The 18,390-nt window shown below is 46.2% G+C and overlaps 1 protein-coding gene and 1 long non-coding RNA gene across 2 annotated transcripts; one reads left to right on the top strand and one right to left on the bottom strand.

The window, feature by feature from the left end:
- Positions 1 to 11,848: 11,848 nt before the first annotated feature.
- On the bottom strand, positions 11,849 to 13,757 carry LOC113589817 (uncharacterized). The gene is made up of 3 exons (XR_003412028.3): positions 13,558 to 13,757; positions 12,717 to 12,845; positions 11,849 to 12,289 (listed from the first exon to the last, which is right to left on the bottom strand). It is a non-coding gene; the product is annotated as an uncharacterized LOC113589817 (long non-coding RNA).
- Positions 13,758 to 16,558: 2,801 nt separating this feature from the next.
- On the top strand, positions 16,559 to 17,572 carry tcima (transcriptional and immune response regulator a). Its single transcript, XM_027029658.3, has one exon. It carries the CDS (start codon positions 16,669 to 16,671, stop codon positions 16,969 to 16,971), a length of 303 nt encoding a protein of 100 aa, XP_026885459.1. The 5' UTR covers positions 16,559 to 16,668; the 3' UTR covers positions 16,972 to 17,572.
- The last annotated feature ends 818 nt before the right edge of the window (positions 17,573 to 18,390 follow it).

Genomic DNA, 18,390 nt, shown 5'->3' on the forward strand with positions numbered 1-18,390 from the left:
CAAGTTTGTCTGTTTGTGAAAGGTAGCCAGTGACACATGCCTTTGCCTACCTTGAGGGAGACTCTTGCAGTTTTCCTCAAGTTTCCTGATTTTCCTGAAGTGCTGGTTTCCCAGCTGACTGAAAATCCGCCCCCCCCACACGTGTGCTCATTGCCTGTTGCTTGTTCACGCCTCATGGATCGGAGATGTAGCCCCAGGTGGGGGAACGGGCTGGCACTAGCCAGTGGGGTTGCTGGGAAGATTTGGCAACCCGGCCTCTGGTGTGTGGGCCGGGGAGTTTACAGTGGGTCTGCATAGCAGGACTACAGTGTCCAGCGGGACAGGGGTGCGCTCACCCACCACGCTGCATTCCTCGGCCCTCGGGACCTCGGAGTCAGCCAGCGCAGGACGCTGAGAAAGGAGCTATTGTTGCTGTCGCATCCTCGTTCCTCACACACAGCCTTTGTCTGGTCTGCTGCAGAAGTGGAGAATGCGTCTGCTGTCCTGACGCAGCCGCGTAAGTGACCTTCCCTCCGTCTGACTCTACCTCTGTTTATAATCTACCGATTTATTCACACACTATCGGTTACTCTCACGTTACCCCCTTTGCTCATTTATCTGTGCTATTACCCTTCTTCTACCTCACCCTATATATATATATATATATATATATATATATATATAATTCTACCACTGTTGTATACCATATATTATGTAACCGTAATTATACCATATACCACTGTTGCACCGATATCGTCTGTAGTCCCATTAATCCTCGACGTTGTGTACCTGCTACTCTTCCTCACTGTCTCTTTCGATATGCTCCATACCACTGGTCAGTGTGTATCACTAGCGGATGGGGTGGCCCTTGGGCCATTGTGTGTAGTAATTGTCCCCATAGTTTTTATTTGTACTTATTTTACTGTAATTCTACCTTTAACCCTATTTATTAATTCTACACTGGAGCTGCTGTGACACTTGAATTTCCCCCGTGGGGATCAATAAAGGCGATCTTATCTTTTCATAGCTATCATTTATGCTGGGGATGCATTCCTGCCACTTTATGAAAGTGTATTCTGAATATATTTTATATAACATTTACTACTTGTTTTAGTAAAAAAACAAACAAACAAACAAACAAACAAACCCCCCCCCCCCACAAAAAACAAATGTATCGTGTTCTTAATAACAGAATCAGAAAATGTTTGTGCTTATATTTTATGGTCACACAATCCTGAGATAAAACTCACTATAAAGCAGCCATAAATCCTTTCATGAACCTCTTTCAGTTCCAGCACGTTGGCCACATTCGCGTCCCCAGCGCTTTTTAAACCAAAAGACACGCCTGTGTTGTGTAGCCTCTGGACTGTCATGTGCTTTGGAAGTCAGCCAGATGGAGTAACAGCGAAGCTGCAGTTTGGGTGAAGTTCATCTAAAGATCGTCCAAGAGTAATCAAACTCCTCTCACTTTCCCCTCATCTGACTCTCTCCCTCTCATCCTGTGTCAGGACGGAGCCGCCTACACCCAAACGCCCAGCACTACGGCCCAAAGTTCACTTGACTTATCCTTCCAAAGCACACAATCCCATCTATACGTACCCTCCAGAATACACACACATACCGACCCCAAATCAGTAACTGTAAGGTTTCCAGAGAAACAAAACATTTCCCACAGAGGTCCATCAGCTGCGCAAGCAAGTTGCCTCATAAAGATTTGCAGTTTGTTATCGTAGCTGATTTAAACTGAGCTTGCCATCACGAGAGGACCTCAGGTAATGCAGCCACTTCCTCAGCATTATGCATAATGTACACTGCGTGTTCCGGAGCACCGCCATGGGCTGTTGCAGTGGGATTCTGCAAATTAGTGCCGTACAAATCCTCATAAATCCGCTTCACCTGAACAAACCCCAGAATCGGAATTCCTCTACTGTTCATTCTCCAGACGAGGCACGCGCGCTCCGCTTCGGCCGCGCGCTAAACGAACCGCGGCCCTTCGAAGCGCGCGCCGTGCTCTGCGCGCGCAGATTTAACCGCTTAACCGCGCGCGATCTCGCTTCGTCATTCACGCGGGCGTTGGGATTATGGCGCAGTGATCTCGCGCTCTGGTGGCGCTCTGGTCGTCGTCTGTGGTTCGTTGTGTTGTGTTTTTGTTGTTTTTAGTTTTCATTTTACTGGAATCGTTTGGGTTCTTGACACCTGTTCTCTTGAAACGTGCTATAAAAGTCAGCGATAGATGGATGGATGGATGGATGGATGGATGGATGGATGGATGGATGCATGCATGCATGCATGCATGCATGCATGCATGCATGCATGCATGCATGCATGCATGCCACACTACATTAGATTATCGCCTGAACCAAACCGTATCTAAGGAAGAATGGTAAAGATTGTTGGTGAGCGTGAAAACTGTATCCGAACATCAAGCTTATTACGCCAAATGTGGACAAAACACTAGTTTTTCTGTTGTTAATAGATGAATATGAACTCGCTTTTTTGTGTTATTCGAGGTCTAAAAACATGCACCTTTTTTGACAAGTTGTCATTTTCAGCTCTAAATGACAACATTTTTATTTAGAGTTTGGGAGAAATGTTGTCAGTAGTCTTTGGAATAAAAGTAAAAAAAAAATGGTAATTTTAATCACATGTATAAGTAGTAAACGCGAGAAGCGGATATATTTGCATTGGTCGCTGCATGAATTTAACTGCGTGCGTGTGTGTGTGTGTGTGTGTGTGAGAGAGAGAGAATTAGTACAAATGAGTAAGTAAATGGAGGACGGATTTGATGAAAGAATGCTGTATCCTGCACTAGCTCACTCTGACTCAAGAAGGATCATTTGTTTTGTTGAATGTAAAACTAGTAAAATAAAATAAAGCAGTTATACCGGTTTCCAATCATAAATGGTTCTGTGTTTATAATCTTGGCTCCAGATCATACCAATCTGTTGTACTGAGTCGGATTGACCTTTCCCAAACATGGTTGGTTTGTGAATCATGCACTTGATATCCACTTTGCTTTGAATCACGCAGTGTAAAACCCACTTTATGTAACTAAGTACCTCATTGCCTGCATATATAGTATATTCAGTGTAACATGAGTACACTGCATCAAATCCAAGCATGACTCTTACACACACACACACACCTCTCTAAGTATTATTGGAAATCTTTAATATTTTCTTGAAACATACAGAACAAATTAAATTCTCTCTCTCTCACACGAACACATGCTTTTTTTGGTACATTGCGATGTTTCATGATGAGGATAGTGAAGTCCTGAACAAAGCAGTATTCGCAAAGCAGGTTTCACCGAATAGAAGCTGCATTCATGTTCCTTATTGTACTGTAAAGGTTTGGGGCCATAATGTATCTATTCCATTGGGACTGAATTATTCAAAACAATGCAATAAGGAACTTGACGTGATACCTACACTCGCATACCCCCACACTCGCATACCCCCTCACTCGCATACCCTCACTCGCATACCCCCACACTCGCATACCCCCACACTCGCATACCCCCACTCACAAACACACACTCACATACCCACACTCGCATACCCTCACTCACATACCCCCACACTCGCATACCCTCACTCACATACCCCCACACTCGCATACCCACACTCGCATACCCCCACACTCGCATACCCTCACTCGCATACCCCCACACTCGCATACCCCCACACTCGCATACCCACACTCGCATACCCTCACTCGCATACCCCCTCACTCGCATACCCCCACACTCGCATACCCACACTCGCATACCCACTCGCATACCCACACTCGCATACCCACGCTCGCATACCCACACTCACATAGTTCAGAGTGATAGTGAAACCAAATGACCTTCATTTCTCCACTGAGGAGAAGTTCTAAACCTTCTGCCTGTCCTTCCAGACATCACTCGTCTAACAGGGCATAAAATAAATAATAAATGTCATATGTCGCCAAGATTAAACAATAAACATGAGCTATCGAATACACCTGGCAATATCCTCCTGTTATCAGGTTTGACCTGACTTGAGGTCAAAGATTTAAAGTGCCCACACCAACTCTATAATTATATATATATATTTTCCATCTGCGCAACATTGCCAAAGTTAGGCTGTCCCTCTCTCTGTGTGCTGCAGAACCTCTCATTCCTGCCTTTATCTCTAGGTGCTTTGTATATTGCAACTCTCTTCTGCGAGGCATTAACTCCTCTTCTGTTCACAGACTTCCGATGGTTCGGAACTCCGCTTTAACTCCTCTTCTGTTCATAGACTTCCGATGGTTCGGAACTCTGCTTTAACTCCTCTTCTGTTCACAGACATCCGATGGTTCGGAACTCCGCTGCCCGCCTTCTCACCCGTCACATCACTCCGGTTTCCCAACATCTCCGTCGGCTTCCTGTAAAACGCCGTGTTTAATTTAAAATCCTCCCACTTCACTTACAAAGCCCTGAATAACCTCGCTCCCTCATACCCATCTGATCTTCTCCTCCCTCGCAAACCTACTCGCGCGCTCAGATCTCCCTCAGCCCTGTTCCTCGCCACTCCTTCCTCCAACCTTCACAACGATGGTGATCGTGCTTTTTCTAGATGTGCTCCTCCATTCTGGATCTCGCTTCTCCCTCTGGTCCAACAGTCTGCAGTGCGCTCTATAATCGAATCTCACCTTTAAAAAACTCCCCTTTTCCCTTTCCCTCTAATACTTCTTTCAACAGTCTTAACCTTGAAAAGTGTTATATAAACACAATGTGTTTATAATTATTATTACTACGCCAGGTTCATATTCACTGTGTGAATAACAACTTAAGCGTGACATAGTGAGTAAAGATATCTCTTATGCATTCTTATACTGTGATAAAGTGACAATTACCTGTGTTAAATTTCCATGTGCGTTAAAGGGTAATTATAAAATGTGTTTAGTCTTACTGCATGCTTCTGGGCATATGCAAAATACAACATTTTAATATCTTCAATAAAAAATATGATAATTGTGGTATTTCTTCCATATATGTTAATGTCTGTTCTGTTTGTACTTTTGTACAGTTGTATATATTTAACTTTTTAGGATATGTACATAGTATATTTATGTACATGTATGTTTTGTATAACAATGCTGCAAGTATGTCATGAGTAAGCCCTTACGGTTTTCGTGTATGCCACGCGACAATAAAAGTTTACTTGATTTGACGTAAAAACTCTCAGCTAAAGGGCTGCCGCGGACCTCTCCCGGGTATCGTTACCAATCCGTCTGCAGTTAACAGGCCCAAATATGTTCGCCCCTGCTGCCCTCTAGTGGACAACTATAGTATTTACAGCACAAAGGTCAACCAGATTCACACTCACTGTAAGAGAAAGGCTGTGTAAGAATGTGTAATGGACTGTTCTCACAGAACGGATCGGGTTTGCTAGCTTGTTAGCTTCACACACTTAGGATTCTTCACGCTGAAATCAACCAGGAATTAGTGTCTATATTTGCGGTATAACTACCTACAAGATGAAAAGAGCCACAGGATAATTGAATTTCAAAGCTTAAAACCTTATCTGTTAAGATAACCATTAATTGTTGCAACAATTAAGAAAATGCCTGTAGCGGAGCATGTTATTATAATAACTATTATGATAACCGAGTAATGAATTATCTTATAATTAGCCACATAGGGCTAGGGCTATGGATAATAACATACTATGGAGATACCAGTGATTGACATGCAGGCTTGCAGAGTGTGAAGAAGTTTTAGTTAAATCTTCACAAACATTTAAATAATGAGAACCCATCCAATAGACAATTTAAAAAAAAAATCAAAAGCAAAAATGTATTCATATAGCGTTTGTTTTCAACAGATGTTATCGCAAATCAGCGTTACAAATGTCCGAGTCCAAGCTCCCAGTGAGGAAGCTAAGGGTGACAGTGATGAGGGAAATACTCCCTAGAGAAGAAACCTTGAGAGGAACCAAGACTGAAAGGGGGCACCATCCTCCTCTGACTGACAACGGTCACCACAATAATAACAATTTTAATAGAACAATAAATTAAAAATGAAAAAAAAACAACAATTAATGTCTAGTCCAACTTTCTAGAGGTCCTAGTCTTGACCCGAGGAGTACATGTGTCTGCGACCCATCCCGCAAGACCCGTCCTTTAAGGGCAACGGAGAGCAGTTGACTGGGGTGGAGGACAATAGGAAGGCATCACGTTGTACTAACAATTCTGTCCACCTGAGGGCGCGCTGCTCCAGTAATTCACTAGTCCCGAAGGCTTAGCGATTCATGTATTAACTTCGCAATCATGTCTGATGCAGTTTTAAGATAGAAGACAGCTATCTCTACCCCCTCCCCTCCCTCCTTTCATGAGAATGTAACCAGATGAGCTACATATGAGTATGGCTAAAATCTTCTGGACATGTTTATCCTTGGATAATGTTTGACACTGGACTCATTTTCAGTAGCCATTTGTTCAAGGTTGACTAAGCACAAAACATGTTTGCATGTGTGTTCGCAATAACTGGGTTTTAGGAATGAATGAATGAAGTTGTATTTATATAGCACCTTTCAAAGGAGCCCAAAGTTGCTTTACGGTTACACACACAGCTTCTACATCCAGTCACATGGCGGTGAGAAGCGGTAGCCAATCACGCACAGTGTCCTCTCAACCAAAGCCCTCCTGGGGGACTGAATCAGGTGGAGAGAGGGAGAGAGGACAACACCCAGGACAGAGCACCATCCACCACTGGACATGAAGACACACCATCACTCACACACACACAAACAGTCTACTAAAACGTCCAAACTGGACGTACGTCTAGCCGTACCCACACTTCCACTTTCCATGCATGCTTCTGTCAGACTCACACACACACACACACACACACACACACACACATCACAGATGGGACCTTCTGGGAATAGGGCACTGGATACCAACGGACTGATGCCGTGGTCTTTCTCGGAGCAGGATTACCGTCCAAGGTGCACTTGAGCTTGAGAAGCTCCATGTGGAAACACAAGCCCCACAGTCCCGTGTAGGACCACCATCCACCACTGGGCATGAAGACACACTATCATTCACACACACACACACACACTGAAACAGTCTACTAACTGAAATCTTTTTTAATCATATTTCATTCTTGTTAGTGTGCGTGCGCTCTAATATGAATGTTTGATATTGCACAATCAAACATTTATGATGCTCACCATGCCACAACATTTACATTCTGACATTTAGCTGACAGTTGTATCCAAAGTGACTTACAATTATGACTGAGTACAACTTGAACAATTGGGAATTAAAGGTGTTTCTCACGGGCCCAACAGTGGCAACCTGGTGGTGGTTGGGCTCGAACCAGCAACCTTCTGATTACAGATTACAAGTACCTTAACTGCCACTGCACTCATGAATAGGTAGGTAGGGGGGGGTGTGTGTGTGTGTGTGTGTGTGTGTGTGTGTGTGTGTGTGTGTGTGTGTGTGTGTGTGTGTGTGTGTGTGTGTGTGTGTGTGTGTGTGTGTGTGTGTGTGTGTGTGTGTGATTTTGAAAACGTGGGAGAGAAGGGACAGACTTCCAACTGTCTTGCACTGGCATTACTGTGCTTTTCTCGTGCAAACCCCATATTTTTATACCACTGCGTCAGCCGTGTGTGCGCGGATTATACTACTTCATCTTGCTACTATTCTGTCCATCGCTGGAGCGTTGGTTCGGGGTAAGCCTGTGGCGGCCGTTATTATGCAAAGACAATCAAATAAACTGAAAACTGGGATTTTGTGCCCTGCAGGCATACCGGGCCCTTGGCAGTGATTGTTCCCACGCTGTGCTCCATGACTCATGCAAACTGCAGCATTCGTCTTATTCTGTAAGGGTTAGCGGAATTACACAAGGCCAATTAACTTAACTCCGGTGTATTTGAACCTCTGGTGTGGGCGAGACAGATTTCTCTGAGTCAACACTTGTGTTGTAGTGAGAGTGTGTGTGTGTGTGTGTGTGTGTGTATGTGTGTGTGTGTGTGGGGGGGGGGGGGGGGGGCAATGGCCTGTGCCCTCTGATATCCAAGGTGCTTGCGATGAGTTAATCGGTTCCTCTCTCAGTGCGACAGTGACTGGACGTACGTCTAGCTTAAGCTGTACCCACACTTCCACTTTCCATGCATGCTTCTGTCAGACTCACAAGCACACACACACAAACCACAGATGGGACCTTCTGGAAATAGAGCACTGGATACCAACGGACTGATGCCGTGGTCTTTCTCGGAGCAGGATTACCGTCCAAGGTGCACTTGAGTTCAAGAGAAGCTCCATGTGGAAACACAAGCCCCACAGTCCTGTGTAGGAGTTCCCTTTGATCCCATTGTTCAGTTACCACTGGGTGGAACGCGCGCGCGCACACACACACGTACACACACTTGGTCCTGCAGGCAATGGGCGTCTCTTTCTCACGGGGGTTTTGCTTGGTGCGGGTGGGCGGATGCTGGACTTGTTTAGGGTGAGGCACGCCTGGCTCATCAACCAGCTCATCAGTTTAGGTCAGAAACTGTTACATATACGTTAGCTATTAAGATCCATATATGGAGTGCATCGAGGTTACCTTTGTATGTGTCGTAGTATTAAAAAAAGATACAAGATTCATAGTACAAGACGGCAGAACTCAGGTGTCTCAGGCCCGGTCTCTGCCTGCTGTACCAGTCCAGGAAAGAGGCCCAGTGTGTGTGTCTGCCATATGGGTCTAGAGAAGAGGTGTGGCCCGTGCAGTCAGAAAGGAGGTCCTGTCTATGCCACCTGCTGTGCACGAAGCTGGCAGGAACTGGTATGTGGTAAACCTTGGCACTGGCCCTCGAGGGCAGTCCGTCAAACACTCCACCGGCGTAGACCTGTAAACACTGGGTGAGTTGCAGCTGTAAACACTGTTGCAGTTTCAGCTTTGACCTTGTGACAGCTTCTATCACTACAAAAATAACAGAAAATAATGCTGCCGACCCCAGAAGCTCCACCCCCCCCCCCCCAAAAAAAGCTAAATGATAGGGATATGTTAAATAAGTGTTATCTAACCAATAATACACCCTGCGCTTGTCACGGTAAAAGCAGGGGAGGAGAGAGAGAGGGAGAGAGAGAATAGTCCAGACTATCGCTCTTTGTCACCCAGACCTGTATTTTCCAGGGAGTAATACATTTGCACAGGAGCGGCTGCCTTCAATGCCCTGTCCACTTAACTGGCTCCTGTGCACCCATGTTCTCACTGTATGTAAACCGAGCAACATCTGCATGTGAGGCCCTGCCCTCCTCCCCATATAATTCCATATAATTCCATATAATTCCATCTAATTAGATCTAATTCCACAATGGGCCCATTTAGTAGGCGGGGCCAGGTGCTGAGCTGTGGCAGAATTCTCCCCTGGTTAGCGTGCAAAAAGGTCGTTAGGTCACGTGAGCGAGCTCCGTCTTTGGCTCGTGCGGCTCTGGCATGCGCAGATGCTATCCGTTTGCTGAGCCGCCGCTCGGCTGTTGCCCGCGCACACGCGAGACATCTCGAGAGGCCTAATGTGAGCTGTGACATCACGTGCATTCCCCTCACCCATGACGACACGATGGTTTTGTTCTTATTTTCACAACATCACACAGTCTGCGGTACGTCCCCGTAATTATACTCCAACACCGCAATGACTTTGTTTGTGTTCAAATCCTGCTCATTTCACAACGAGAAAAGGAGGTGAGTCCAGATTTTCTGTGTGCGAAATGCAATCTTTTGCGCATGTGTGTGTGCGTTACCACAGGTACCAAGCAAACCACTTGCGCAAATGGTGGTAAAGTAGTCTGTTTTGGGGAACAGGACACTAGGACCACCTACCGTGTGTGTGTGTGTGTGTGTGTGTGTGTATTAATGTTACTCCCTTTAGTATGGGAGGGGTATCCCAGTCTGATACCCCTCCCCCTCAATGCTAAACACATTGTTATGACAAGGTCTGGAGTCATCGGTACTGCTTCATACAGTGATGTTTCTCATTACACCTGACTGGCCCAAACTGGACATACTAACAACACTCTGTTCTTCTTTACCACAACAGACAAATCAGTGCACTGAACGGTCAGGGTTTACAGAAGTCCGAGTCACATTTGCTCCTTGAGTCCAAATATCCTTTCCACAAATTCAAAACAATCAGGAACAAGTCGATCAGTCTCGCTTCTCCTGGACTCCTGTTTTAATGGGCAGATGCTGAGAAATGGCTATAAACTCATACTTTTCTGGATAACATAATAGCTCTGTGACTTCAAGGGAGTTCTTAATAGCCCAATGGACGCCATTAACCGTTTCATCGCCGTCTTCACAAACATCTAGTGGCTTGCACAGCAGTCGGTTGGCGGCGGCGAAATATCAGAGACGCTCTCCAAGCAAAGAAAACAAAGAGTGAAGAAATAAACGGGCTCCCATTTGGTTGTCGAATCCGCTGCCATCCCTCGCAGGTCTTGGCCCGAGCGAACATCTCTGCTCCGTGCATTTTCTTTACAGTGTTTGAGTTGTGAACGTGAGCGCGGTCGAGCTTGACGACACTGCTCTAGCTCAGGCTGCCGTGTTTAAACACATGATGCAGGTTTTTATCAGCAACACTTATAAAGAATCCACGAGGCTTGCACTTTTGGCCGGTGTCGCTTCCTCGTGTGCCTCCGTGGAAACATGCTATGGCAGATCGATTTTCTCCCCTCTGCGACCAGTTGAAAACTCCCAACGGCATCAAGTGTTAAAGGCTCGAACTGGGACCGTCAATGGCTGGTCTATGCCAGGATTCCTTTCTGTGGTGTTGTTTGAGGCCAGAGGAGGATGGTCTTGAGTCTTGGATCCTCTCTAGGTTTCTTTCTCGTGCTCTAGGGAGTTTTCTCTCGCCACTGTCTCCCTTGGCTTGCTCACTTGGGGCTTGGACTCGGACATTTGTGAAGCTGCTTACTGTTGTAAAATGCGCTATATAAATAAACGTTCTGCCTGATTGATTGGTTTGCCACAGCTGCAGGTTCATCTACTGGATGGTGGGTTAGAGGCAAGAGCCAACAAGCATGTGCCACTCTAGCAGCGTATAACATCACTGATGTTACATGTGCGAAATGTTGTTCCTGTCATATAGACTCATGAGATGGAAACTCCAGAAAGTTCTCCCAAGATTCTGTAAGTTTGGAATGTTGTTACTGTAAGGGACAAAATATATTGGCTAATACAAGAAGGTGGCAACCCTGGTGTGTGTGTGTGTGTGTGTGTGTGTGTGTGTGAGAGAGAGAGACAGAGAGACAGAAGGTGCCTGCTACTGCAACTGGTTTGAACTGGTTTATCTGTAATTCAGCCTGGGTGTCCTGAGTTGGTGAATAATAATGCGTCACTCAATCTGAACACACTGACCTTTCCTGTGTGTGTGTTTGTTTTTGTGTGTGTGTGTGTGTGTGTGTGTCTGTCTGTCTGTCTGTCTGTCTGCACATGATACCACTCTCTTCTGATCAAGGTCCAGTGAGTATCCTGGTGATTACATGGAATTTGCGTGGCCTGTCTGGCTGTCTGCATGATGCCAGAGAAGACGCTTACATTTGTTATTCACTCCTCGATGTTTGTCATGGCGACCAAAACAACACACTAAAAAAAAAGGATGATTACATCCGCTTATCACGACTTCTCGGAGCTGATTCCTGTTTATTATGGATCTGTTTGAGTCACTGCAGCGCTGACAGGCATTCCTCTATTTGCAGCGTTCCAGATCTGGTCAACTGTGAAGCATCCCCAAGACTTTCCCGACTGAGGTCAGTAGAGAGCGGCTTTAATAAACATTTACCCTGATCAAAAGCAAATGTGTTGCAGAACTCATTTAATAGATGAAGAATAAGGCCCAGAGGCTCTGTTTGGTTTCCCAGAACAGACACAGCCTATCCAGACCCCTGCGGTGGAATGAGAATGGCATTTTGGCCTGGACACAACCAACTCACCAGAGCGACTCTGTATCGGGTTATGCTCCTTTCCACTATCGAGTTTGGACACTTGGCCTTTTGACCTTCATCGGACACTCGACCCTCACTCACGGAATTGGCAAACGCTGGGGTCCAGGTAACACGAACAGGTCCCAAATCAGCAGGAAGCAGCTCTGCGGCGTGGGCCTTTGAATAAATGGCTTGTGGAGTCTGTAAAGTGTCTTTTGTGACTGTGTCTGTTTTGGGGGGGGGCTGCCACGTAAATCTGAGTGAACTCAGATGAACTTCTGCCGCCCTCCCAGGGCCCGAGAGTGGACCAGGTTGTGTAAGATCGCTGTGTCTCCCGGAATAGAGCTGGCATTCACACATCAGCCCGCCCTGCGCTTTCCTGTAAACAGCAGCCATAGCAGGTGAGACTCACTGACACTTAACAGGCAAGTAACATACCTATATATTTTTATCTTGGATCACGAAACCTCATTTCCAGTTAGCTGTTTTCCTGTTTTTCTTGTAAAGTTATTTTGTGCACATTAAAGTTAAATTACAACAAACACAAGCACGTGTGTGTATTGGCATGACTTCACACCAAGTTTCTGATGCTGCGTTCTCCTGCTGTACAATTTATTGAACGGATGATCTGGCAGCACAACTTTATTAGTTTCAAATGTTTAATAATGGAGAATTTATAACACACACATACAGTATACCTGATACTGCATGTGTAAAGTATAAAACACATACAGTATAGCTGATACTACACATGTAAAGTATAACATACACTTAGAGTGTAGCTGATGCCGTGTGTGTAAACTGACCTGTTTGTGCAGTAATTGCACTGATGTGATGTTCAAAGTGAGAAACAGGATTAACCAATCAGGACCGTGCAGTTTTGTACTGATTCAGATAGAAAGCTCCAGCCAGATAACTGCACTAGCTAAGCACACCTGATCACATAAATGTAGAAAAATCAGTGACTTCTTTAGTTCAGTTATGACAATGAAGTCAAAAACAAAGAAACTGCCATTCTGATACCCACACCGGTTCATGTGGTATCAATGGTTAATGGTAGATTATGTCTTAAATAATGAAATGACAAACTCTAGGAGTGCATCCGCTTCTAGTAGTTTCTAGGACTTCGGCGCACTTGTCAATTTAATTTTATGTAGCGATTTAATTGAGTGTTTTTTCTTATATTCCCCCCTGCAGTGAATTCCTGGGACGCATACATGGGTAGATGACCAGACGAGACTGGACGCATGCGCTGTGCATGTGATGTGACCAGGCGAGTCGACCTGGGCGTATGTGCAGTGTACTACTTTAATGACCATTGACATAAAATCTGATATCAAAACTAGGAAACTGACTGTGATGTAATAGGCCCAACCAAAATCCAGAAAAGCAGGTTCGGATCGAAATGCCAGAAAAAAGACTCTTGACAGTTAGTCAGGGAAAACTGGGTACGAAACTGCGGTCATGACCCAAAGCCACTGGAGTGCGAGTAAGACAGGGAAAACGAGTCCGTGACTTATTTCGGAAGCAAGAACCGTGGGAAATTCTGAAGGCACACCGATTGGCAGTTATGGGTTAGAAAGGCTGCAAGCGCAGGAACGGATGTCAAGCCACCCAGTAGGAGTGTTAGTTGTCCTAGATACTGACCCGAGCCTTGTCCTTCTGTGCCTACACGCTTCCCAGCCTGCAAGGATGAAATAATTAATGACTCCAGGCTGCTTCCCTGCATACGTGATGTGTGTGCGATCTGTGGTCTATGATAAAGATCAAAGTCCAGAAGGAAATCTATCCGCTCGATGGCAGTTTGTTTGTGCCGTTGCCAAGGCAACGTCAGCGCTGACAGAGGAGTGACCACAGCGCCCCACCCGCCCATCCAAGCCGCTACATCGAAAGCTTCCACACATGAGCCGTTTGCACAAGGACACACACAAGGGTATGAAGAGTGACAGTAGAAGTTATGCTTCCATGTGTGCGTGCACACCTGGGCCAAAGAGATTCCTCAGACATAAACGAATAAAACGCTAGTCCCTTTCATGCTTCTTACCCCCATTATGTATATATGGTCACACACACACACACACACACACACACACACACACACACACACACACACACACACACACACACACACACACACACACACACACACACACACACACACACACACACACACACACTAGGGTTACCACGTTTTTGTACTAGCTGTGATATTTTGTCATGCGGCACCACAAGGGATTATTGCTAAGGAAGAGAAGGTGGGGAGAGGATTTGCCACATTTGCAGATGCGGTACGAGACGCCGTTAGGGACTGTGCATTCGGACGCAGCGAGCGTGTCCCCCCACAGCTGTTGACACTCCCCTCCCCTTCCTGGACTGGATTTGACCTGCATACACAGACTGATAGTGATGCCTTTTCTGTGCAGTCCTCCACAAAGCAGTTAAACCTTCACCGTCACTGAAATCAGTAGAGAGGGAGGTTGCGGCATTATAAAGTGTCATATCTATTACACTAGACAGTCTCTGCAGGTACCACATCAATCGCTCACTATCAGGAGTGAGCAATGTCTCCAGTATGTCTCCTGTATGTCTCATGCATGTCTCCTGCATGCCCCCTATCTTAGTTATGCCTATCTTAGGCATTTTCTGTACCTGTGTGGGATTGCAGGCTGTTCTACAATATATCAGCTGCCCTCTGCCTTCTTTACCATTGGTGTGCGATTGACCGCAGGGTGACCATGTGGGTGACAAGACAGCCTCAATGCTCTAGCACCTCTGCAATGTCAGTTGTGTGGCAGTGGGCGTTACCGTCAGGATGAGTTTGTTGGGAACAGCAGTGTTTCTGTTCTCGCCAGCTGTTACATGCATCACCTTTACGGCCTAGCAGAGAATGGTCCCCCGTCCAGAAATATCCGTCAGCGGCGGTCTTGCAGTCGGAAATCCCACCATTGCTGAAGATGCTGGATGACAATGGACATAAACTGCGCATGGCAACAGATCCCTACCTGAGCCTACCTGACATTTATTTATGTCACACCACACTCAGTTAAGCAACAACATGCCCAACTGACTACAATGTGTGATTCCAGCTGACAGTAACTGCAGGTGAAGGCCCGTTCCTAATAAGATGGTTACTCCATCTTCTCGGGGAATCGTGACTCTGCTGTCTTGACTGGATAAAAACTTCTCCCTTCTGCTACGCTTCCCGCATATCAGGCTCCACAGCGGAGGATGTGATGTGTGGCCAGGCAGAACCTTCTCAGTGCTGCCAGCCAGGGGGCTGGAGGACTGTGGACTTTGACTGATAACAGCAAAGTTCTAGCGCACTCTCTCATTCTCGGTTATTCCATATATGGGGCCATTGCTCACTATTGCCATGCACATTTACGGGAAATGGACGAAGTCGCAGTTTATACATCCAGAGAAGTGTGAGTTATTGCTATTTTTAAATCCATTTTAAGAATGTTGTCATCTATCTGTCAAACATTGCCGGCGTGGCTAGTGTTTTAGGGATGGATGTTACGAAGGCTCCGTTGTGAGTGCTGGAGGGGCCGCCGTCTCCTCTTGGTTAACGTGACCCTCAACCTCTCGTTAAATTTTGCGTTCCCATTGTTAACCAACGAGGAGACGGTTCGGTCGGGCATTGGAAGAGCAGCGCTGGGGGTGGTGGTGGTAGCGTCTTCATAATGGGCTTGGGGAACGAGGAGTTTCCATCCTTAGCCAAGCTGCCAGCCTCCAGTCCGTCCTGGAGAGGCATCCAGACAGGCGTCAGGGGGGGTCCTGAATTCCTCCACTCTACTGCAACAATGGACCACTTTCCCAGGGTTATGAACTCTGACCTCTTGGCGTAACATGTCCAGCGTTTGACTGACACAGTTTTTTTTTTTCACCCTGGATTCCTTCACATGTTTAGATTAGGAGTTACAGAAAAGGAAGAGAGGAAACGCAAAAACATTTTTTTGCAGCATGTTATTGGGAAAGCCCGGGGTACGTGTGCACAGGAGGGGAATGGTCGGCTTTGTTTACCTTCCATTAGTGCAGGAGCAGTCACGCACTGTTATCTACACAGACATCAGCTGAGGCAGGAGCTGAGCGATTCATCTTCAATAAACAGAAACACCACTGTTAGAAACACCACTGTGTGACATTTATAGCGCAGTGTTACAGGAATGTTTTTAATGGGGGGGGGGGGGGTGTTACTAATTTTATCCTGACCATTGACGAGATTAATATATACACAAATAAAATGCAAAATATCTGCTGATTAAAGGAGCATTTATCGCTGACTGATAATGAAACCTCTAATGAAACCAAAGTACAAAAAAATCTCTAAACTCTAAAAAAAAAAAAAACAACCCTACACCAGCATAATGCCAGCGCATTGATATAACTGAAGTAGTACAAGTTTAACATGACAACTTACGAGTTTATGTTGAACAAACAATAAACAATAAATTCAATGTCCATAAGTTTGACGCTTTTTCTTCTTTTCAGTGCACCCTGTGTACGCATTTCATTCTAATGTTCGTTTGTGGCCGCTGCCCACTTGCAAGTAGTGTCACATCCGCTGAGAAAAGGGGCGTTGCGTATGCGTGTGACGCACCGCGCGGGTCTTGCCAGCTTTTCCGCTCGCGGCAAACCCTTTAAATTGCGCGAGCGGCGGCGTGAGAGCTTCAGTTTCTGCCACGAGCACTCCAGCAGCCGAAACTCGAACGAGCTGTCGAAAACCCAAACTGCCGACGGCACGAGAGAAACCTGAAGATGTCGACGTACGTGACCTCGGAGAGTCGCCGGGTCTGCCCCTCCGTCTACGGCAGCAGGTTCGACACGGCGCACCGCAAGCGGGCCGTGGCGAACATCTTCGAGAACGTCAACCAGGACGCGCTGATGAAGCTGTTCCAGAAAACCGGGGACATGAAAGCGGAGGAGAGGGTGAGGAGCATCTTCTCCTCCTCGAGCGATCCCGAGGAAACGGCCAGAGCCCTGATGGCGCTGAAGCAACGAAAGAAGGATAAGTTCCTGCAGATCGCGGGCATGGTCCGGCAGTTGCTCAAGATGCGTTGAACGGCTTCGCCCGACTCCGGCGAGAGTTACTGACGTGTCACTGGGAGGTTTGGAAGTCCACCTGCTTGCAGAACAATCGGATACAGACCGAGGCGAGGCGGGGATGGTGACGAACATGAAGGACATTCCCGGTCAGGAACGGACACGAACTGCTTCCGCGGCGCGAGACATGCAGACTCAATCCCCCCGCGCCGCACGCGCCGCACGCAAGGAAGACGTGCAGCTACTTTAGTGGTGCGCTGCTGCGATGCGTCTCGCGCGTGCAGAGGAGTGTTCGGTGGAACGACGGCCTGCCGTGGGTCGACGCTCCCGCGTGCAGGACGCAAAGAGACGCGGTGGACCGCGGTCTCGTGAACTGCTTGTCTGCATTTTGCAAATGCACACTTGACCCCACGGAGTGCACCACGTTGGTGCCTCGTTACTGGCGCACGCGAAGCCTGGGGCTCTGTCGCCTAAACGCGCCTGTGAATATTACCATGCCTCTGGTTTTTCTGTTTCATGCTTTTTAACTTTTTAAGTTTGTTACAACGTTGGAATGACCTTGTCTTGCATTTTCACACGATTGTCAAGTTCAACAATAAAATTTTGAATTTAAAAAGTTGCTGTCACTCTCTGTTGCTGCTCTTTGTGAAATTATATGAAATATTTTTATGAAATTACTGGCTTTCTTGAGACACATGCAAAGCCAGTAAAAATAAAAGCTCAATTACACTGAAAATTGCACCCAACCACTGTTCACTTGCAGGTGAAAGTCTGAATGATGTGAAAGTGAAATGAGTGTAACGCATTCACTTGAATGAAACATGCTGGAACAACTGGGGAATAAGGCATCTTTTTAAAAGCTTCATGTACACCTCTTATGCTACAGAACGTAATCACATTTCTAATTTAAAGTACACTAAATATATAGCAATTAATAAACTTTATCCACCTTTCTGCAGTGAACTAATGTCAGGAAATGTTTCAGGTTTAAAAAGATATGATGCAATTTCTGTCTGCATTACATTCATAACTGCCAACTCCCAAATTTCACCATGTTTAAGATGATAGCTCCCAGTTACATCATCCTGAAGACTGATTACATCATAAAGGTTTTACTCAGCAGTTGCCTCGGCAACCGACCAGCCCACTCTGAGTCATCTTCGGAGTGACCTCCGCGAGTCTGACGGAACATACGAAAAATGTTCCATCGAAAATGTTCAAGCGTGACAACGTGCTTCCCTCCGCACTGTGTGTGTGGCACGGCGACTCCAAGACAGACATGGCATTTGAGCACCTTCCTGAAAAAAAAAAAAAGCCTCAAGTTCACTAGACATGTACTGTTTTGTCTGACTTAGACTGTGACAGGCTGTTCAAAGGCAAAAGTATAGGAGACAGCAACACAATAGTCTCTATAGACTACAAATGTATATTCCTCAT

Source organism: Electrophorus electricus, chromosome 1 (assembly GCF_041902795.1).
Source record: "Electrophorus electricus isolate QZ-2024a chromosome 1, ASM4190279v1, whole genome shotgun sequence".
NCBI lineage: Eukaryota > Metazoa > Chordata > Actinopteri > Gymnotiformes > Gymnotidae > Electrophorus > Electrophorus electricus.

What these genes read in the sequence shown, in the direction of transcription:
- tcima (XM_027029658.3), top strand. Translation starts at nt 16,669, where the DNA reads ATGTCGACGTACGTGACCTCGGAGAGTCGCCGGGTCTGCCCCTCCGTC.